The 23,062-nt window shown below is 37.5% G+C and overlaps 1 protein-coding gene across 1 annotated transcript in view; it reads left to right on the plus strand.

Moving 5' to 3' along the window:
* The window catches only part of TMEM67 (transmembrane protein 67), a 43,924-nt gene that overhangs the window by 8,519 nt on the left and 12,343 nt on the right, over positions 1 to 23,062 (plus strand). The window contains exons 3-15 of the mRNA XM_005879311.2: positions 2,141 to 2,229; positions 4,197 to 4,290; positions 6,741 to 6,840; positions 8,690 to 8,759; positions 8,864 to 8,938; positions 10,592 to 10,654; positions 13,673 to 13,759; positions 14,081 to 14,146; positions 15,862 to 16,018; positions 16,867 to 16,990; positions 18,471 to 18,576; positions 21,475 to 21,531; positions 22,567 to 22,665. Of these exons, the coding sequence (XP_005879373.1) occupies positions 2,141 to 2,229; positions 4,197 to 4,290; positions 6,741 to 6,840; positions 8,690 to 8,759; positions 8,864 to 8,938; positions 10,592 to 10,654; positions 13,673 to 13,759; positions 14,081 to 14,146; positions 15,862 to 16,018; positions 16,867 to 16,990; positions 18,471 to 18,576; positions 21,475 to 21,531; positions 22,567 to 22,665 (1,187 nt within the window). The remainder of the gene's footprint in view (positions 1 to 2,140; positions 2,230 to 4,196; positions 4,291 to 6,740; positions 6,841 to 8,689; positions 8,760 to 8,863; positions 8,939 to 10,591; positions 10,655 to 13,672; positions 13,760 to 14,080; positions 14,147 to 15,861; positions 16,019 to 16,866; positions 16,991 to 18,470; positions 18,577 to 21,474; positions 21,532 to 22,566; positions 22,666 to 23,062) is intronic.

Raw genomic sequence — 23,062 nt, forward strand, 5'->3', positions numbered from 1 at the left:
CCCGCGCCCACCCCGGCCGCCGGCTGCTCCCGGTCCCCGACGTCGCTGCAACACCTTTCCGTCGGCGGGAAGAGTCTTTCTGGACAGTTAACCGCCAACTCCAGGGGGGATTTCCTTGGAGGATTGCAGTTTGGGGGACCCCGAGTCCGCTACTCGGCGCCAGTGTCCCCCCCTTCCTCCGCCGAAGGGTCTTTAGGGAGCACCCAGAAAGCTGCCTAGCGCAGGGAGAAAACATGGAGAAGCCATCTGAGGTTCAGAGGAGCAGGCGACAGGACAGGTTTGGGAGGGAATGCAAATGAGCCCTTGGGACTGGGACCACCGTTTATCTTACTCTTCAAAAGCCAGACCTTAGAGCTGGAAGGGACCTGGCACTCCCGCAGGTCCCGTCTCCTCACTGTACAGATAAGGACATGGAAGCCCAGGTGAGGCTGTAATGTCCTCTTTGCCACCGAAATTGGGGACTGGAAGAGCATGTGTCTCTGCCCTGAGCCTGGACCTCTGTATTTCCACTAGAGCATGTGTCTATAATATTATAGATTTCCTTAGGACTTATTCCTTTTGTTATTGAATATTACTAATTGACCTTAAAGCCTCTTTAAATTAAGCCTAATTTTTATTTATTTATTTTTTTGGCTTGAAACATCCATCATTTGGTCCTGGTTCTCTTCACGGAAACTGCTACAGCGGTTCTCAACCTGTGGGACGCCAACCTGTGGGTCGCGACCCCTTTGGGGGTCGAACGACCTTTCTCAGGGGTTGCCCAAGACCATCAGAAAACACATATATAATTACATATTGTTTTTGTGATTAACCACTATGCTTTAATTATGTTCAATTTGTAACAATGAAAATACATCCTGCATATCAGATATTTACATGACGATTCATAACAGTAGCAAAGTTACAGTTATGACGTAGCAACGAAAATAATTTTATGGTTGGGGGTCACCACAACATGAGGAACTGTATTAAAGGGTCACGGCACTAGGAAGGTTGAGAACCACTGGCTTAGAATAAGACTTTTCCTATGTTCTAAAGTCTAAGATGTTTTTTGGGTGTGTTTTTGTTGTTTGTTTTTTAATTTACCTTTACTGTTGAAAGTATTACAGATATCTCCCCCTTTTATCACCTCCTCCACCCCACACCTGCCCCTCCCTCGCCTTCACCACACTATGTCTTCATGGGCTATGGATATATATACATCATAAGTTCCCCAATTAATCTGTCCCTACCTTCCCTCTGAAATTTGTCAGTCTGTTCCATGCTTCTTTGTATCTGGATCTATTTTGGGTGACCAAATCAAGATTGAAAAGTCTAAGATGTTTTCAATCTCGATTTGGTCATCCATGGTATTAAATTTCTGCCATCTTCAAAGTTGACATATCCTCGTTTAAGTCATTATATAGGACAGGTCAGGCCCCTCCGGCGAGAGTATATGAATGAGAAAGAATTTCACAGACTCTAGAATGTCTGGTGTTAGTTTCATAATTATGAACCCGGATATATGCATTCTAGTACAAAGATTCCTATAGGTGCTGTTTCCACTTCAGGCTTCTTTAGAGAATGATGTCCTTACCAGCAAATTGAATAGAGATTATCCTGTAATGTTTACTGTCTGTGCAAACAGAAGAATATGATAATTTATAGGAATGAAAGTAACTTTTCTAATAAGGTTTTGTTTTGACAAAGTAAATTTAAATTTATTGGATATGTGTGTATGTTTGGGTGAAACAGAAATGTGAAATTTCCATATCAGTCAATATTATTAGTTTAATAGTTCAATAATTTATTATGCTTGCACTAAAAATGGTAGCGAACACCATACCTACTGTATGCCCCACACATTCTAAGACCTTTACATATAATAACTAATTTAATATTCATATTAACCCTATGAGGGGAGTATTGTTTTTTTCCACTTCACCAAGGTGGAAGCCAGAGCACAGAAAAGTTCAGTAACTTGCTCAAGATTAGAACCCAAGGAGTGTGTTTCTGGATTTGAACCTAGGCAGTACTGGTGCCAGAGTCTTGCTCTAAACTACTATACTACTTCTCTAGATCTTAAGAATTATTAAAAGTTTCCCTGTCTTGGAGTTATGTTTTTATTTACCAAGGTCACAGTTGGCTCTCTTCTTTTTAGGAACTTCATGTGTGTGTCTACCAGGATTTCAGATGAACTCTAATAATGGAGGAGCTGATATTATTTGTAAAAAGTGCCCAGAAGACAAGGTATGGAGTATTTATCTTTAAATAATTTTACTGTGAAAGTAGTAAATTAAATGTATTTTGTAAACTACCATTTAATACTGTACACTACTATTTCCCCACAACCTTTAACATTATAAAGCTAACTTTTTTTTTTTTATTAGAGTAAATTTTGGGAGATTGGTAAAATTTTATGCAAACTTGGAGTACATGGGAATCTATTGCTTTACTTTTTAAAAATTTGAAATAAAAAACTCTCACAAAAATGGTGTGTTTTTACTTTTCCTCATAGAGTAATTCAGTTATAGAGAAAAATAAATGAATGATACATATATGCAGCAATTTGGAATATGTGTATCCTTTGGTACAAATTGAGTTTGGTGTCTTAGACCTATATTTCAACGTTTTATGTAATAATTTATGTTTGTAATGATATTACATCGGTAAGTTCATGAAATGCCAATTTGCATCGTTAAATAGGTTAAATAATATCCGTACTATTCTCTTAGTCATTTCATTATATCATAACTAGAGGCCCAGTGTACGAAATTCGTGCACTGGTAGGGCCCCTAGCAGCTTGCGGTGGCTGGCTGGAGCCTCCCTCCCTTCCCCTGGCCACCTGCTGCCGGCCGGCCCCACCCCCTGGTCAAACTCCCAGTCAAGGGGACAGTTTGCATACTATGCTTTTATTATGTAGGGTTTTTGGAAAATTAGGAAGCTAACAGTTATTATATATGATGATTCTTAACAGGAATATATTTTCAATCATTTAGGATAATTAAGAGTTTCTGTGTGCCAGTTCTGACTTTTCTAATAATATATCTTCTCATCGGCTCCACCCCCTGGTCAAACTCCCAGTCAAGGGGACAGTTTGCATACTATGCTTTTATTATGTAGGGTTTTTGGAAAATTAGGAAGCTAACAGTTATTATATATGATGATTCTTAACAGGAATATATTTTCAATCATTTAGGATAATTAAGAGTTTCTGTGTGCCAGTTCTGACTTTTCTAATAATATATCTTCTCATTATCTGTGATAAAAAAAACCACTTGAATTTGGGAATATAATACACAGTTACCAGTTGTCCTACTTTATGGCTAGTACTTATAGATTTGATGGTCATTTCGAAATTTATTTTTTACTTTTGGAAATATTGACCTTATGATAAATAGCCACTATTAGGAAATGATGCTAAAGGAGATTTGTTTTTCAATGACATTACTAAGAAGTCATAATTTTTAAGTAGTCTTATATAAATGTGCTGCCAAATATAGAATCACTTATTGATATATCCAGTTTTTCAACCCAAATTTAAAATAATCTGTGGCATTGTTTTTTTATTGCCATTGTTCTCTATTAATTTAGGCTAAATTCATGTTTGTAATGTAATTACTGTACTTTTGTCTCATATTTTTTCTAAATCATGTAATAAGCCCAATTTTGAATGATGTCATATTTTACTGATACTAACTATTAATGGATGGAAGGAAATATCCTCATAATTTAATTTTAACAACTTTGTTTACATATCACTTATATACCATAACATTAGCCTATTTTGAATCATAACTTAATTTTTAAAAGCTAATGTATTTGGATTATTAGAGATTAGAATAATTATTTTACGACAAGTAAGACTAAACTTAATTGGCTATTTATCAAATTCTGTTGAATGTTGTTTTATCTTTGTAAATGAAAAAACTGAATGACAGTATTAATTAAAAAGCAAGGACTCATTTGAACTGAAAATCATGAAGAAGAAAGAACTATTGCCCAAAGTTAATAGTAGCCAATACATGGTTATAAATGTATATCTTAATTTTGGAATATAAACACAAATTGGCTACACAGGAAATTTTTAGGAGGCCTATATGTATATTATGTATGTGAATAAAAACTACAAATTATACAGTATTGTGGCTTTTGGACTTACATGATCAAAAGGAGGAAGAAGTTAAGAAGGAGAAAATAATTTCTTTTTAATTTAGAAAGGTGTTACCAAAGATGGCTGGAACTGCATTTCTTGCCCTGGTGGTTTGACTGCAGAAGGAAAATGCCACTGTCCCCCTGGCCATATTTTAGGTAAGAAGTAGATTTCTTATGAAATAGTAACACATCTTTATTTGTGTTTAATAAGGGCATTAATTGAAATAGCATGGTGATTTCTTAACAATTTCTTTATTACTCTTTTTCAAAATTTAATGATGTTTGAAACAGCAGCAGGCATTAGGAAGAAGATAAAAAGCCCTATCTGATTTTTAATAATTCTTAACAATGCAGGATTAGATGGATACTTCCATAATATAATATGATCTACACTAATAAAAGAGAAACATGGTAATTGGCGTACGACCGCTACCCTTCCCATTGGCTAATCAGCATATCCTTATGCAAATTAACTGTCAGCCAAGATGGCAGCCGGCAGCCAGGCAGCTGGAAGCAAGCAGGGAGGCTCACTTGCTCCAGTGACTGCAGACGCCAACGTTCCCCGCCTAACTTGCCGGCCTCTGAGTTGCAACTCTAAGCAACTATGTACTATGTTGCAAATAAGAAGCTAAACAAAACTCCAGAAACCAGCTTTCAGCCTGCCGGGATCTCAGAGCTGAAGTTATACATTGTTTCGATTATAGAACGGCAAACAAACCAGATACGAAGCCTCAGAGCTAGAGCCAGAGCTAAAGCTGGCCCAGAATAAAATAAAAAAAGAGAAAAAAAAGGAGCGGTTAGGAGCTTCAGTCAACAACCGCCAGCCTGAAAGCAGCCCTCAGCCCCTCACCCAGACTGGCCAGGCACCCCAGTGGGGACCCCCACCCTGAAGGGGGTGTGACCAGCTGCAAACAGCCATCATCCCCTCATCCAGGCTGGCCAGGCACCCCAGTGGGGACCCCCACCCTGATCCAGGACACCCTTCAGGGCAAACCAGCCAGCCCCCAGGCCTCTATCCTATATAGTAAAAGGGTAATATGCCTCCCAGCACCGGGATCAGCGGAGCAGCGAGGCTCCCGGCACCGGGATCAGCATGACAGGGGGCAGCGCCCAAACCCCCTGATCGCCCTGCAGCTCTGTGTGTGACAGGGGGCGGGGCCACAACCTCCCTATCCGCCCTGCTCTGTTCATGACAGGGGAAGGCACCCCAACCCCCTGATCTGCCCTGCTCTGTGCCTGATAGGGGGGAGCTCCCCAATCCCCTGATTGCCCTGCGGCTCTGTGTTTGACAGGGGGCAGGGCCACAACCTCCCTATCTGCCCTGCTCTGTTCATGACAGGGGAAGGCACCCCAACCCCCTGATCTGCCCTGCTCTGTGCCTGATAGGGGGGAGCTCCCCAATCCCCTGATTGCCCTGCGGCTCTGTGTTTGACAGGGTGCAGCACACCAACCCCCTGATCGGCCCTGCTCTATGGGTGATCTGCCCTCTGCCACCCGGGAGCAGGCCTAAGCCAGCAGGTCGTTATCTCCCGAGGGGTCCCAGACTGCGAGAGGGCACAGGCCGGGCTGAGGGACCCCCCCTTCCCCGCCGAGTGCACAAATTTTTGTGCACCGGGTCTCTAGTAAAATACAAGTTTCAACTCAAAAGCCAACATGATGCTTAATAAGGAAAAATAATAAGCATTCCTCTTAATGTCAGGACCCCAGCAAATGGGAAAAAAAAAAAAAGCTGGGGTAGCAATACTCACCTCTGACAAACTAGACTTCAAAATGACGGCCATCACAAGAGACAACAAAGATCACTACATAATACCAAAGGGATCAATGATACAAGAGGATATAACGCTGGTAAACATATATGCACCCAATATAGGAGCACCTAAATATATAAAAAAACTTCTAGAGGATTTTAAGGGAGAGATCGACAACAATAATCATACTAGGGGACTTTAACACCCACTAATTTCACTGAATAGATAGTCCAGACAAGAAAATTAACAAGGAAATAGTGACTCTAAAGGACACACTGGATCAAATGGACTTAATTGACATTTATAGAACATTTCACCCCAAAGCTGCAGAATATACGTTCTTCTCAAGTGCACATGATTCGTTCATAAAGATAGACCACATGTTAGGTTGTTTTCTAACAAATACAATGCTTCGATGAATACCCTCATACGTATGTATATATGTTTTAGTAGGTTAGGTCTCTAAACATGAAATTGTAGTGTTGTAGGGTATGTGAATTTAAAATTTTAATAGATACTATCAAGAGCCCTCTAAGTGGCAGAAACTTAGCAGCAGTCTGTAAAAATGCTTGTTTCCCCATTCTCAGTGTAGCAGGAACATACAGGTAAAGAGGTAAGGAAATTTTTCAAGAAAAAATATTAATTTATTGTTATGAGGATTTGGAGAATTCATTTTTGTATTTTTTTATGTGAATGGGGGAGGATTTCACTTTTCAATGTAATTGAGGTGCTTAACATGCCTTTAATGCAAATAATGTTTTGAGAATTATTAGAATTGCAAGTGAGATGTAATAAGTATGTACAAGCTTAGATATTGACTATGAATTACATCTGAATTTTGCTTTTATATTTTAGTGGAAAGGGATATAAATGGAGCGTTGTTGTCTCAAGCAACTTGTAAGCTCTGTGATGGAACGGAAAACTCTTTTACAGTAGCAAATGCCTTAGGAAACAGGTAAGCATTGTGCTGCGTGCCGACTGCATTAACATCATTTTATACTTATGCAGATTCTGTACCTTTTAAAAGTACTTTCCCATATCATTTGCTCCTCACAATAACCCAAGGAAAGATAGAAATAGACATTAATAGCTAAAGAAGCTGAGGCCTAGAGAATGAGACAGAATAGGGTTCATATGTTGTCTCTTATCAGTTGTTCGACCCTGGATAGCTCAATAGGTCAGTCTCCTTGCTTTAGAGTGGTCCCTCCCCCCCACTTCATAGGCTGTTATCACAGCTTAGAAATAAATATGTTAAGTTCTTTGCATGGTGCTCCAGAGTAAGTGCACATTAGCTACTTTTGTTTATTATTATGTAATTTGTATGTATCTGTAATAAAGGGTGTCCCAAAATTCACACAAGATTTGAATTTTGTGTGAGCATTAACAACAACAACAACAAAAAATAAAAGCCTAATTTTACTTGGTGTATTGAATCAGACTCTAATATCTGTTGCCCTTTGATTTCAATCCCTTCAATTATTTAAGCATTACCAAATACCAATTCTGGCCCAGGAGCAGGGACAATGAAGACCAATGAAGACCACGGCTTTGCGTATGTGCCAGCAAAGCCGTGGAGGCCATTTACCCGATGTGCTATTCCATACATAACCCTATACTGTATACTTTATGAATCAATAAAAAATTTACAATCTTTAATTGTAAACCTGTGTTTTCTATCAAAATTACTTCTTGCGTGAATTTTGGGACACCCTTTACAATATATAATAGTAACTTATATTTACATCGTACTTACTATAGACCAGGTACTGTGCTTCATATATTATGTTACATAAGAAAACATATGAATAAATGTAATGATAAATATAATAATTTAGTTACACTCTTGTAGCCCTCTTCTCTATCACTTCCTGTTCCCCCTTTGTGCATGCATATGTACACACCAAGCATGCATGCACACACACCACTCCCTCTCTCTAACTCAAACACATTATTCCTATTTCAGTTTCTTCAGTTTTAGAGGTTACTCCCCTTTAAGTACAGTTTTCAGTTCAATTGTCAAGTTCAAGATAGAAAATACTTGAGCAGCTTCTTCTGGGGATACTTAGTGTTGGATCATCTTTTCTTTCAGGCTGCCCTGCATTGTAGCACCCAAATACGGACTACTGGGCGGGTCCTCAGATCCTCCCCTCCAACACCTCTCTAAGCCTAGTTAGAGTTCTGTGCCACCCCCGAGCCCCTCCTCCTACCTGCTCTATCTTGCAAGTAATAAATATCCATCTAAAACCATCAGTGTTCCCACTAGTTTAATGCCCTCTGTCCCTATATATTGTTCATTAATGAAAAATATGTTTTCCTAAAATAAACAATGATGAATAGACTTTAAAATTGTTGGTTGTAAGTTTGACAAGTGGTAGATACATGTTTCTTTTCAGCATGTTACTTTTTTGCTTTGTGGCAGATAAAATAGGGAAAGTATATTTGATATAAGCACTTATAAAAATGGATTGGGTTTCATTTATATGAGTTTGTTGAGCTCGTTTGTTAATTGAGTGATTTATCCATCTTTGCTATTCAGTATTATTTATTCCTTACATCCCATATGGTTTCAAAAGAATACACTCGTATTACTGGTTAATTTTATTTATTTATACCTTGCCTTGTATTACTAAGAGTGGGATAAAACTATTCAATTCAGTGTTAATATTTTTAATTTGTTTTCTTATTACAAGTAATTGCTTAGCTGAATGAATCTAATCTAGTTTTTAGGAAGACAAGTTCTTGATTAAATTCAGGTTTAGCATAATTCATTGACATTTTAAATATTATTTTTGTTATATTGACAGGTGTGTCCGATGTGAGCCAACATTCATTAATACCAGCAGGTCCTGTGCGTGTTTAGAACCTAACACTTTAGTAAGGCTAATCAAATTGATAAAGTATATATTTTAAAATTAAATTGCTTATACTGTTCCAAAAACTGTTTTATTTATTTATTCATTTGTTCATTCATTTTTTAGACAGGGGGCTTATGTTTCAGCAGCACAGGGAATTTTCCTCCACCTATGATTTCACCTGCACGTTATGGAGAGCTTGTGAGTATGTTTAAATTTTTTGTTTCATTGTTAAGAATATTTCTGCATTTCTTTGGTAATTAATTTGGGATTAAAATAAGGAACATAGGTGTAAATCACTTTATTTTTTAAAAAATATCTTTTATTGATTTCAGAGAGGAAGAGAGAGGGTGAGAGAGATAGAAACATCAATGATGAGAGAGAATCATTGATTGGCTGCCTTTCGCACGCTCCCCACTGAGGATCGAGCCTGCAACCCGAGCATGTCCCCTTGACCAGAACTGAACCTGGGACCCTTCAGTCCGCAGGCCGACTCTCTATGCACTGAGCTAAACCAGCTAGGACTGTAAATCACTTTAAAACAGAAATTATCAGTCTAAGAAACAGACTAACAACTCAGCATTATACTTTATAAGTTCAGTTCCTGTCTTCTCCACTTCGGCTCATTCCTTTTTCAGTGAATCTCAGAATGTTTAGGCTGAAAGGTCCATTATAGGTCATGTAAAGAATGCAGTATAATTTAATTAGGAGCACCAGAGACTAGATTTCAACTCTGGATTTACCAGTCATCTGCTTTGTATCTTTGGATTTAGTTAACATTTCTAAACTTCAGTTTCATTGCCTGGAAATTGGGCATAATAATAACACCTACCTCACAGTGCCTGTACATGGTAGTCACTGGAGAAATGAGGATTATTCATATCCAGCCAGGTTCCTTATTTATAGGTGAGGGCATGGTGGCATAGAGTTACAGCTTTTGCAACAGATCCTAGTGATGCCAACATCTGGGATGGAAAATGGGAAGTATGAATGAATTGGAACTGAAGACGTCACAAATCCAAGAGAATAGGAGTTAGATGACTGACTGGGAGTTAGTTAAAGCATGGAGGATACCCAGTATGCCAGCAGAAGCGGGCAGCGCCAGGCCGGCCAAGGCGGGTGCCAGTGGGGGGCCCCGATCGTACCATCCTCCCCACCTCCTGTCACCCCACAGATGGGCCCTGATTGCCGGCCAGGCCTAGGGACACTATCCATGCATGAATTTCGTGCATCAGGCCTCTAGTATTAAATAGGAGTTTAATTCCAAAGGGATACCTTGGAGTTCTTTTTAATCTCTCATTTTGAAGGTAGTGAAACCTTATTTTAAAAAAATACATTTTATGATATATATATACATATATATATATATATATAGAGAGAGAGAGAGAGAGAGAGAGAGAGAGAGGAGAGAGAAGAAACAATCTCTCTCTTCCCCTAGCCACATCTCATTTTGAAGGTAGTGAAACCTTATTTTAAAAAAATACATTTTATGATATATATATACATATATATATATATATATAGAGAGAGAGAGAGAGAGAGAGAGAAAGAAATACTGCCTTGAGAAACATCGATTGTCTGCCTCTGGTACGCCCCCTGCTGGGGATGGAGTTGGCAACCTAGGCATGTTCCCTGACCAAGTGCATAGGACAACGCTCTAACCAACTGAGCCACACCGACCAGGGCTAGAATTAATTCTTATATTCCCATTAGAATCTATGTTTTTGATCACATTGAGAAAGTCATGTTAGTCTTTTTGCATTCAACAATATGCATATTAACATCTTCCTAACATTGTAGTATTAAGGAATTTTTATTTGAATTTAAAATTCAAATTCATGTTTTTGTTTGCAGGGCATGTCCATCACTTCAGAATGGTTTGCAAGGTATTTGCATTCATCAGCAGCTGCTTGTTGGGTAAGTTTGAATTTTTAAAAGATAATTGTATATAATTTTGAAGAATGACACTTTTTTCCCCCTCAGATCACAAAAGTTTTCTAAGTAGATTTATCTCTTTGACTATTAGAAGAATAAACCCTTTCTAGTGGATTGAATGAGAATATATAAAGAAAATGATATTAATTTTATATTTTGTTATATAAGATTGAATGAATGTCTCTAAGCTTATTCAGCTGAAACTGATTCATACAGTCATTTAGTAAATGTTTATTGATGACCTACTCTGTTCCCAGCCCTGTTCTGAAATCAGGTTATGTATTTCAGAAAAAGACATTTAAAAATGTCAGGTGATACTAAGTGCTATGAAGACAAATAAATCAGGATAAAGCATGTTGAGAATGGAAGAGGGTGCTATTTTATATAGGGTGATCAGGACAGGCATCTTTGAAAAGGTGATATTTGAGTGGAGATCTGAAGGAAGTGAGAGTGAACCACGTAAAGTGAAGAATGTTCTATGCAAAGATCATGCAGATACTGAGGTCCCAAAGCAGGAGTTATCTGGCTTGTTCATGCTTAAGATACAGGAAAGAGGCTGGAGTGGCAGGAGCAGAGAGAGCAGGGGAAGTGGAGAAGTGAGTTCAGGGATGCTAGGAGTGGCTATGGCAAGGATCTGGGGTTTACTGTAAGGGAGATAAGGATTTCCTGCAAAGGAAGACATGATTGAACGTCGGGTTTTAAAAGGACTGCTATAGCATGGAGAGCAGATTTGGTTGGGGCAAGGACAGAAGCTGGGAGACCAGTTAGGAGAGTATTAGGGTAATCCGAGTAAGGAACAAGGATGGTACTGTGAAAATGATATACTTCTGCTTTTATTTTGGAGATTGAGCCGGCATGATTTACTAATGATTTGGATATGGGAAGGGAAAAAAGAAGATCACTCTAGTGTTTTGATGTGAATAACTGTAAAAATGGGGTTTCCTTTTTCTGATGGGGAAAAGTGAGAAAGAAGATTGAGGGGCTCAACAAATGATCTTATTTTATTATTTATAGAACAAATTACTTAATATATATATACACACACACACACACACACACATACACACATACACACATATATACACACTAGAGGCCCGGTGCACGAAATTCGTGCACAGGTAAGGTCCCTAGGCCTGGCTACCAGCCAGGGTCTCCCTTCCCCAGCTGCCAGCTGCCAGCTGGGGCCTTCCTTCATTCCGCACTACCCCCTGGTGGTCAGCACACGTCATAGCGAGCCATCAAACTCCCAGTCTCCTGGTCAAACTCCCAAGGGGACACTTTGCACATTAGCCTTTTATATATATAGATGTCACTCTAATAAATTCAATTAAAAATAAATAAACACACACAAATAAATGTTCATGTGTTCCTCGTAGGCGTCAATTTTTCTTCTTCTTAATAGAAAATTCAGATTGGAAACCAGGAAATCTCCACCTATTTATTTATTCATTTCCCCCCAAATCCACCTTTCTATATTGCACACATACACAATAGGAGTTCATTCAGTAATAAATTGCAAGAGATCATTTTTTCTTAAATTTTATTATATTTTCATAGATTGTTACTTGTTTTCTAAATGAAGTAGCAAAAATACTGAATATATGAACTGAAAGTGACCATATCATTTTCAAGAGCATGACTACTATTAAGAAAATCTATATTTTAAGAAAATAAATTAAATAATCTATCTGGAATCTAAATCAGAAATTCAGATTTTGAAGCCAAAGTATTTTAGTTTATAATAAACTTAATGCAGATATTACCTTAAAGGGGAGGAGAGAACAGTTCCTTCAAACAGGTGGTTTTAATTTGCCTTCATGGAATGCATTAGAACAGTGACTGAAAGCTCCACAAGCTAGGGGTATGGATGTAGGGTATAAAAGGAAGCGGGGTGTCAGGGAAAAGATAGGGAATTGGACTGGCGAGGAGGCAGAGGACATGTTTCTACCTGATGCTGAAGTCTACTAGACCCTCACCCAGAGTTGAGATGTAATAATTTATTTCTTCAGAGAATACAGAGATCCTGGTTTCATCTCACATGTACTTATTTTTACTACGTTAGTATGCTTTTAAATTCTATGAGAACCCCATCTAGCCAATATGTTACCACTCTCCAATCTTTTTCACAGAGACACAGAAAATGACTTTTTTTTTCTCATTGCTTTATTTTATTACTTTCCAATTTCTTCCTTGGAACTTGATTCCCTTCTAAGTTTTCTTCCTCTGCTCACCTCTCCTCTATTTTGGCAGTTTTTAGTACATAAAGAATGAGTGACCTAAATTTCGAAAATGAGAAAAAGGCTATTTGTTAATTCTTTTGGAGATGAAATCCATATCCACTTAGAAATTTATGAAACACAGTCATGGAAATCCTGCTGCTTATTTCATAATGGGGCTCTCCAACTTCCTCCTTTGAAGTTATCTTTTTTAATATTTGATCTCTGGAAAAAGAAAAGATCAGTCAGTCATCAATAACAATTTCTTTATAGAATATTAGTGGCCCAGTGCATGGATTTGTGCACATTGAAAGAAGAAATAACATGAGATAACAAAAACATGACATAAAAACAACACTGATAAAAACAATGACTGATAAATTGATTAAACTTATTCTAATATCTCCCTCTATACCACATTAAGAGGAAAAACACTTTCAGAGTGCTTGACTAATTTCCCTTGTGATGAAGTATTTACAACTTTAACTAAAGCCACATGCTCTTTGAACTCGAGAGAAAGCAACATATAACTGACCATGTCCAAAAATGGGTTCAGGTAAGAATATGCCTACTCTGCCTAGATTGGCGCAAGAGCTTTATATGCATCGCGCATGTGCAAGTCAGCATTTATTTTTAAATTGCCATGTGCGTCATATGTACCGGCTGGCCAGTCGGTCGGACGGTCAGATGGACGTATGGCTGGTCACTTAGCCTTTTATATATAGAAGTTTATATTGCTTTTAGAGTATGTGACATTATTTTATTCTTATTTTTCTTTAATCAGAATACACAAATGAAGTTTGTTGCTGCTTCCTATGATGTAAGAGGAAATTTTCTCAAGTGGCAAACTTTAGAAGGTGGTGTTTTACAGGTCAGCATGATCCTAGCTAAAGAATTACTTAAGTGCCTTATTTTTGCCTGAGGAAAAGATTAGTTTATTGCTTGAATAATGGAGTATCAGTTGCATGCTACAGTTGATTTTTTCTTGTGCTTTAAATTGGAATTTCTCAAAAGCACCTTGTTAGGACTTTCATTTAACTTTTTTCCTTCTTTTATACCTTTAATACATTAGGTAAGGATTATATAAAGTGTAATACTTTATATGGAGATCAGCTTGGATTTGAGAATTGTTGACTACAATCCAAGAAAACATTTATGAGAGATACTTATCAGTTGTATTCTTTTGCTGTAGCTTTGTCCAGACACAGAAACAAGGTTAAATGCAGCGTATTCTTTTGGAACAACCTATCGACAAGACGTAAGTTTACGTTTGAACTGCGTTAAACAGTCTGTATTTTATTTTATTTATTTATATTTATTTATTTAAACAGCCTGTATTTTAGTTTCATTTTCACATTAGCATAATTGGAATCATCTTTGAATGTTTGAAATTGGAAATGTTTTTAATAGTAATGAAGAACTTCACTGATTGACATTTTTTTATTACCTGGGTACAGAAAATCTTAATTAGCGTGAAGAGAGTACCTTGTCCTCCACAGAGTTTTATACATCATATAATGTTAGATTTTAATAATCAGTTGTTGATTCGCTTCTAGGCATATAGGTCTTCAAAACAAAGTGTACTTCTGAGAGTTTTGGAATAAAATAAAATTGTTACTTTGTTTTTAGTGACTAATAAAAATGTTACTCACTCCTCCCTCTCACCCTCCCAGTAACAAATAAAATGCTTTTTTTAATCTTTTCCTTCTCCTTCCTTCCCTGACCTTTCTTCTTTTCATAATCCATTTTGAAATAACAGCATTGTACAAAGGAATATTATGAACCATTAAACATTCAGTAGTTTACAAAAATACTTCTTGATTAAATGCATATACATACAGCATAAAACAAAACTGTGATTCCAGTTTTGGTAAAGCCATGATGAGAAATCTATCATAGAAAACACTGGAAGAAAAGAAACATTTTTAATGTGGTTATGTCTGTATGATAGGATTACATGTGCCTTTCTTTTTTATATTTTGCAAATTTTCTATCACGTATATGAATTCACTTTTATTATCAGAAATGTCATATATTATTTCCCCAAAAAAAGAAAAATAAATGTGTCTACCACGGCCAGAAGAATCAATACTTGTTAAATGCCTGCTGCTGTGTGTTCAGCATTTTATCATTGTTATCTGATCCATGAAATACCTATGTGAGATAATTATTATCTGTGCTTCACAGAGAGGAAATGGTGCTCTGTGAGGTTAGGTAATTTACTTAAGGTCTTGCATCAAGTAAATTGTGTAGCTAATGTTCTGTTAAGTTAAACAGTTGTGGTTTTTCCATTGAACTTGACTGCCTCTCAAGTACTTCACAGAGTAGTAGAGAAAACAGCTATATAGACAGAAACTTGCAAAGAATATGGTAAGTGTTGATAGGTATGGACAAGGTACATCGTTGGCAGTTCCTGAGGGAGTAGAGAAGGGCTTCATACTTGGGCTTGTAGAATGAATATGAGTTTTCTAGGAGAACATAGTGGGGAAGGGACTATCAGGCAGAAGCAACATTTGCAACGATAGAGACAGAGAGTAGCCTAGCATATTTAGGAACAGCAAGCTGATTAGTATGAATGGACTAGAAACTGGTAGGGAGCAGTGAGAAATGAGCCTGGCTTTGTTAAGGGGAGCCAAATCACAGACAGCATTGCACATCAGGAAAAAGAATCAGGACCTCATCCCTTTTCTCTGCTGTACCTTTAATGTTGAGAATGAAGGCATATCCTCTATAGCTGGGTTGTAGGACAAGAGCCAGGCAGTTCTTTACTGTTAGTTTTGTGGGGTTTTTTGGCCCTTATTTTTAAAAAATCATATTTATATCTTCATGTTTTGGAAGGCACAAGGAAATGCACATAGACAAGGTAATTTAAATATACTTTATTTTATAAAAATTTTTTAAAAACCAGTCTTTTAAAGATAATAAATATGCTTTGTAATATTCAGTTTGGATGCTTTTATTTTTATTTTCCAGTGTGTGATTCCTGTCTCTAAGATCTTAACTGACTTTCCCACTCCTATATTTTATGATTTATACCTTGAATATACCGATGAAAATCAACACCAATATATTTGGGCTCTGCCTGTGTTAAACCTAAATCTTCAACACAATAAAATATTTGTGAACCAAGGTAAGACATCCATTTATACCATTCTTTCTCTGAGCTGAACTCAATAAATAGGTCAACCAACCTGATAACTTAATATACCACGAATTATAAGAAAGGTCATAGGTTCTCTCTTATTTTTTGGTTTGACATAGCATGCTAAAAAGTGAAACAATTAGATTGCTGGTATATTTAGAAAATTTTACAAAATGTGTCAGGCTTATTGTTAAGAAATTATATTATTGCTAAAAGTGTGTCCTGAGAAAAAGGTAATAGAACTGGGCTTCTTCAAGGTGTCCTGAAGCTGCTTTTGGGACAAATTCATTTCTTTCATTGTTTCCCATATTATAAAATTCTGCTTATTCAGGTAATTTGCAGGGACAGTTCTTCCAAACTGATGAAAAGTCCAAACAATCAGAAAACATTCAAATGAGGTAGAAAAATCTAGTAGGAATTTCTTACAATAGGTGTGTTTTGTGTGTGTGTTTGCAACAATTTTATCTAAAACAAAATGTACTAACTTTGTGTGTTAAATTTATTCAGTAAGCTTCTCCTTGAGAGCCATCTTTTTAAAGATGGCAATTTTTTAAAAACATTTTTTATTGATTTCAGAGAGAAGGGAGAGAGAGAGAGAGAGAGAGAGAGAGAGAAACATCAATGATGAGAGAGAATCATTGATCGGCTGCCTCCTGCACGCCCTCCAGTGGGGATTGAGCTCGCAACCTAGGCATGTGCCCTGACCGGGAATCAAACCAGCAACCTCTTGGTTCCTGGGTCAAAACTCAACCGTTGCGCCTCACCAGCGGGGCAGATCTGGAACCATTTGAAGGTACTTTTTTAATGCCATTTTTTTTTTCTCTTTATAATAAAAGACAGTAACTCTGGCAAGTGGCTTCTGACTCGGCGCATTTTCTTAGTGGATGCACTAAGTGGACGAGAAAATGACTTAGGAAGTCAGCCAAGATTAATTCGAATTGCTACACGGATATCACTGAGGTAAACAAATGTCTGATGCACTAAATTAGGCTTGAAGCATAAAGCAAAATGTCATAAAAGAACATGTTTACCAGTAGTTATCAAATGAAAACTATAAGGACAACTGAACTGAAACAAGACCTAAGGTTATTTTAGATATCTGTGCAGTAGATTGGTTTAGGCCAACAGAGGCGAGGAGCCAAGAGGAGGATGACCACAAGAGCTCGTAGAGCTTTATCAGAATTCACGTTCTGTAAGGCCTCCCTCTAGACCTGCTGAATGAGAGTGGGTGGAGAGGTGGAGGGCAGGGTGGGTATTAGTGGGCTGAAATGGGTATGTTAGAAAGAGCCTGCCAGGTGATGGCAGTAGGCATATCTTCATCCCCCTTTTTTGGCTACTTTTAGGACGACCCAATTACTTCACCATGCAGCCCTCATTTCCCGCTTTTCCAGTGTGAGATTACTGTCTCGAAGACCTTAAACACCTTTTCCATTCCAATATTTTATGATGCGTTCCTAAATACGCTGATGAAAATCAGCACTATCATCTTACATTAGTCTGCACTTCAGTATATATTATTTTTTTCACTGCTATTTTATTTTGATTTTCATAGCAATCTTATGAGATAGGCAGTACAGAAACTTTGTCTTGTATCTCTCTGAAATCTAAATATACAGTGTTTTTAGTATTCCCTCAACCTCCTAATGTATCCCTAGTAAAAATGAAATCAAACCTAGTTAGGCTTGATTTGATTTTAGTAAAACCATGCTGGCCCCTGGAGCTTGGCAGTTTCCTTTTTGAGTTTACAAGCTGTATATTACTGATGCATTGAATTCAGCAAAATGTACCCTACTATGTGCCATAAACAGTACTAGAGCTGATATGTTGTTTTGTTAAGAATTCATTGAACATTAGGATTTATCCACCTTTCTCTAGGGCTTATGTACCACTTATTTGAATATTTCTCAAAAATGGTTCACAATATTTCAGTGATTTTATTTGTAAATTTCATAGGACCTATATCAAGAAGAGTTTCTAATTTGTCTCAGAGGGTTTATTTCTTTCTTTAATTTTAGAGAGGGAAAAAGAGAGGGAGGGAGGGAGGAAGGGAGAAACATTGATGTGAGAGAGATACATCAATCAGTTGCCTCCTGTAATGCTCTGACCGGGGATAGAACCTGCAGCCTAGGTATGTGCCCTGACCAGGAATCAAATGCGCGACCTTCTGGTATACCAGTACAGGACAACGCTCCAACCAACTTAGCCACACTGCCCAGGGTTCAGAGGGTTTATTTTCATATTAAAGTTTTAACTACTTATGATAGCTTGTGTTATTACTACTAGTTTATGTTTAATTTTCCCTAGTCTTTATTAACTGGTTGGTTCTGAGATTACCAAAATTGTCCATGTTAAGTTCAAAAGAAACGATAAATGATAAGTCAAATATATGTTTAAGGGCCTAGATGTACTTATAACGAGAAATGTATTTTCTTTTAAACAGCATCCACCTTGTACCCAACACAAAAAAAGGAAACATCTACCCTCCCTTAATTACCATTGGCTACAGTGACATTGATGTCAAAGATCCCACCAGCCAGCTTGTGAAGGTGAATTCTTTACGAATCAGTGCCTCTATATGCATTCATATGGGATACAGTTCACATTACAGTCAAAGGACAGTTAGTCCTTTTTCAAGTTTTACATAAACACTGCTCTTTATATAGTCAAGTGTTAATTGGTTTTTACTAATGATGGTCCAAGGTGAGTTCTTATGGATCCTGAGTATTAAAAAGGCAAGACTAAGGTTTTTGTAGACATTGACACCACCAGCTGGGCATCCCTGTCAGGATATTGAGGCAGGCTGAGATGCGGAGTCTGCTGCTCATTCTCTTTGGCCACCTTGCTGCTGTTAAGATTTCGTCTTCTCCTTGCCCCGGCCTACAAAAACCAGCCAGTGGAGGCATAAATAAGTGGAACAACAAATCGATGTTTCTCTCAAAATCAAAAATTAATAAAATAAAAGATTCTGTCTTCTTTTCCAATTAAACCAGGAACTCAGACTTTACAGTGGGTAGTCTTGCCCACTTGAAGACACACTTCAACGGGCAGAAAGAGATTCCAGTGATCAACTTTATCCCTAGTGCTCAAATGAACTAGAGAATGCAGCTTGGACCTGCAGCCAAGTTGGCTTCCTACTACTTCCCCAACTCAATTAAATTTCGCCGCGGAACTAAGGGCCTCCCCTGCTTGGCAGGGTCTGTAGATGGGAGAGAGACCGTGTACACCCTGACAACAGGCTACACCAGAGAGAATGAGCCTGGAAAAGGCTGGGCCATCCATGCTCAGTGCCTCCTCTCCAGTAGATAAGGCATTTCTGCTTTGAAGAGGGGTAAGTGAGAGAGGATGGAGACTCAAGCCAAAGGTGATCCTTCTCTGCTTTTTCCTCAGAGAGGTTACGTGGTCATCCCCTTGCCTCTCTAAAAACATGAAAAATGGGGGGAGAAGCATCTCTTACCTCCAAGACTCACGAGTAGCTTTTAATTTCCACTGTTTTACTTTTCTGAATTGTAATGTTCTAGCTTCTTCAGCCAGTGCTTTTGGCCTCCCTGTTGTGCTGGTACTTGTACTCAGGTACTATTGGATTTAGGCTTTCATTAAGCAAAAAGAAGGCACATAACATAGCTTTTCTCTAAAAGATTTACTTCCTCATTTGTATTACCTAATCCAATGTTAAAATCCGTTTTCATTGTCTTGGCTTACATACACTGTAATAAGAGAAGGAGAAAATCCAGAAGCATGCTTAGTAACAAAAGACTGCTCGGTTTAGAATTTCCTGGAGTGATAATTCTTGGGTAACCAAGAGTATGAGTATATTTATTTTAACATAAAACATTTTGGGATCTTTTCTTCACATACTTTTCTTGTCTAAAATATTCCAAACTAAGTCTTGACAAATGGGGAAGTAAGAGAGTTGAGAGAATCAAAACTGTACTGACAAAGTCCACCTCAAATTCATTCTAATTGTAGAATATACAGTTCTTTCATCATTTCTTAACTTCTTATGACAGCTGTTAAAAAATTCTACATTAGTTTTCAGCATTCAGCTACATCTCTGCTCTCACCAACAGCAAATAACCTTCCCTCATATTTTATGAGGATCGAGACTATTCAGTATGAATTTCCTCTTTAATACTCCAGTGTTTCCTTGTCCTTCCTGTCTCTCATTCCTATTTCTAAGGGAAAAAGAAAAGATCCTTCCTCCTTTCTTCAGCTAATGTACTTGTATTTGTTTACAGGCTTTCTCCAGTGTTCTGTTTCACCCCAGCCCCTTATTCAAACAGCTTCTGTTAGTCCCTTTCTTTTGCTTATAACACCTTTCAGGTTGCCCCATCTTAAAAGCAAACTAAAATACACAAAACAATAAAAGGCTTCCTTAATTTTGTTAGCTTTTCAGCTTGCTATTGTATATCTTTCCTTGATTTTCCAACCATTTACTCTTTCATCATTTGCAAGCCACTCTAATAAAAACAACATGAGAACAGGCATGTAGATCAGAGAACCCAGAAATCAACCCAAACCATTATGCTCAGCACTTGACAATAGAGGCAAGAGCATACAATAGAGTAAAGACAGTCTCTTCAATAAATTGGACAGGTACACGCAAAAAAATGAAACTAGACCACCAACTTACACCATACACAAGAATAAACTCAAAATGGATTAAAGACTTAAATGTAAGTCGAGCAACCATAAAAATCCTAGAAGAAAATATAGGCAGAAAAATATCAGACATCTCACATAGCAGAATTTTCACCCAATACATTGCCTATAGCAAGAGAAACAAAGGAAAAAATAAACAAATGGGCCATTTTGATCCTTTGAAAAAACTCTTTCCATGAAGGTCTGCAATGAATTTCACATACAATGGCTTTATTTCTTTAACTTGACACTTAGACATTTGACACTGAACTCTTGTTCCTGAAACTCCCTGACCATGGTAAGACTTACGTATCTTGCCTCTCCTATCTCTCACAATACTGTTTCTCTTATCTTTTACCGGTTCTTCTTTCTCTTCCTGTCCCTTAATGCAGAGGTATCCCTAAGATTCTTGTTCAACCCTTTGTTTCATCTGCCTGCTTAGGATGTGATTGTTTAGCCAGTTGCTAAATTCTTGATACTGTAAGTTCTGTCACATTTCTCAGTTACAGAAACCTATCAGAAAATGAAATACGATTAGTTTGGACTGACTGCTGTTAATGAACTAACCTAGCTTCTAATGAAACCCCCTTTCCTGAATGTGTGTCCAAAAGGAATATTTAAGCAGCATGAATAATTCCCCAAAGCATATCCATTTATGTATAAGTTAGGGTCAACTCTAGTAAGTACTGATAATTAAAAAATATGGCATTTATGGTAAAATCCAGCTACAAATGTATTTTTATAGTAAAAGTAGATTTGTGTTATATAATTTCAGTATGGCTAATTTGCTTTATTTTAAATATCAGGTTTCTTTCTCTGTCGAATATGAAATGAATCAAGAAGAAGCGCGTATCCAGACAGATGTGAGTTTATTCTAACCTGTTGAAATATTTACAGTATATTTTGTAGATAAAAAAATTTAGATGGACAGGAAAGTTGTCAAAATAGGTTAGAATTATATCCTTCACCTAGCCTCCCCTTAATATGAACATCTTACATAACTCTAGTACAGCGATCATAACCAGGAAATTAATATTGATAGGAGCCTATTAACTAATCTTTGAATTTCACATTTTTTTTACTATTCTTTTTTTGTTTAGGATGCATTCCAGGGTTGCACATTGTTTTATCCATCTTCTCCTTTGATCTGTGACAGTTCTTTAGTTGTTCTTTGTCTTTAATGCCTGACCCTACCATTTTTGAATTATTATGGCTCTTAATTGGGCTTATCTGATATCTTCCCATGATTAAATGTAGTTTTAGAACAGATACTACAGAAATGATGCTATGCCCTTCTCAGTGAATCATGTCAGAAAATATTTGATGTGCATATGTCTTATTATTGACATTAACTTTGATCATATGACTAAGATGATTATCTGCAGAGTTCTCTACTGTATTTTACCATTTGTAACTAATAAATATCTTGGGGAGAGATAATTTGAGATTATGCAGATATCACAGTTATTATTCTTTTGACCTCTAATTTTAGCATCTATTGACAATTCTTGCCTGTAAAAAAGTATTACTGTGGTATCTGTGTGATGATTTTCTGTTTCCGTCGTTTCTTCTATATTTGTCAATTGAAATCCTATAAAGACGAGCTGTTCTTTTGCCCACATTTATTTATTTATTTAAATCAGTAAGGACTAGTGGATACCTATTTATTCTTGTGATTGTAGTCCATCACTATTTTCTTGCTCAATTTGTTCCAGATGTGGCCACTGGGGGGGGGGGGGGGGGGTCTCTCAGCCCTGCCTGCCTTCAATTTGGCTCCTATGTTCTTGGAACATACCATCCACCACCATTTTTTTAGTACTTTTAGACTTTATAGTGTTCTTTTTGAACACTGATGAGGGAAATTACATAAATCCCTAAACTGTCTTTTCTGTCCTTAGATTGCTTTGGGTGTGTTGGGTGGGCTCGCTGTTTTAACATCTCTTTTGAAGACGGCGGGGTGGAAGAGGCGCATTGGGAGTCCTATGATTGACCTACAGGTATGGTCTCAGGAGGTCTTAAGTACTTTTTTATCTTTGACCATTGTATGTTCTTCTGATAAGACACAGCTAGTGGATGAGTAAAAAGTCTGCCTGGAGTTTCTCTGGGTAGAAGCATACCTCCTTCCCCTCCCACGTTGCTGCACTCCAGTCTGCATCCCCCCTCAGCGCTGCTGTTGCCTCCTCACGTCCTCGCCAGCACTTGGTATTTTTCCAGCCTTTCCATTCCTTGCCAACCTGGGGGTGTAAGGAGTATGTCATTGTTGATTCAATTTTTATTTCTCTGATTACTCTTCACATGCTTCATGAATCATTTGGGTTTTCCCGTTTTTCTACTAGACTTGCAATTGTTCTTATTTATTTAAAGGTGGGTGGTTGTTTTTTGTATTTTCTAAAT

The sequence above is a fragment of the Myotis brandtii genome, unplaced genomic scaffold (assembly GCF_000412655.1).
Source record: "Myotis brandtii unplaced genomic scaffold, ASM41265v1 scaffold59, whole genome shotgun sequence".
In the NCBI taxonomy this organism is placed as follows: Eukaryota; Metazoa; Chordata; class Mammalia; order Chiroptera; family Vespertilionidae; genus Myotis; species Myotis brandtii.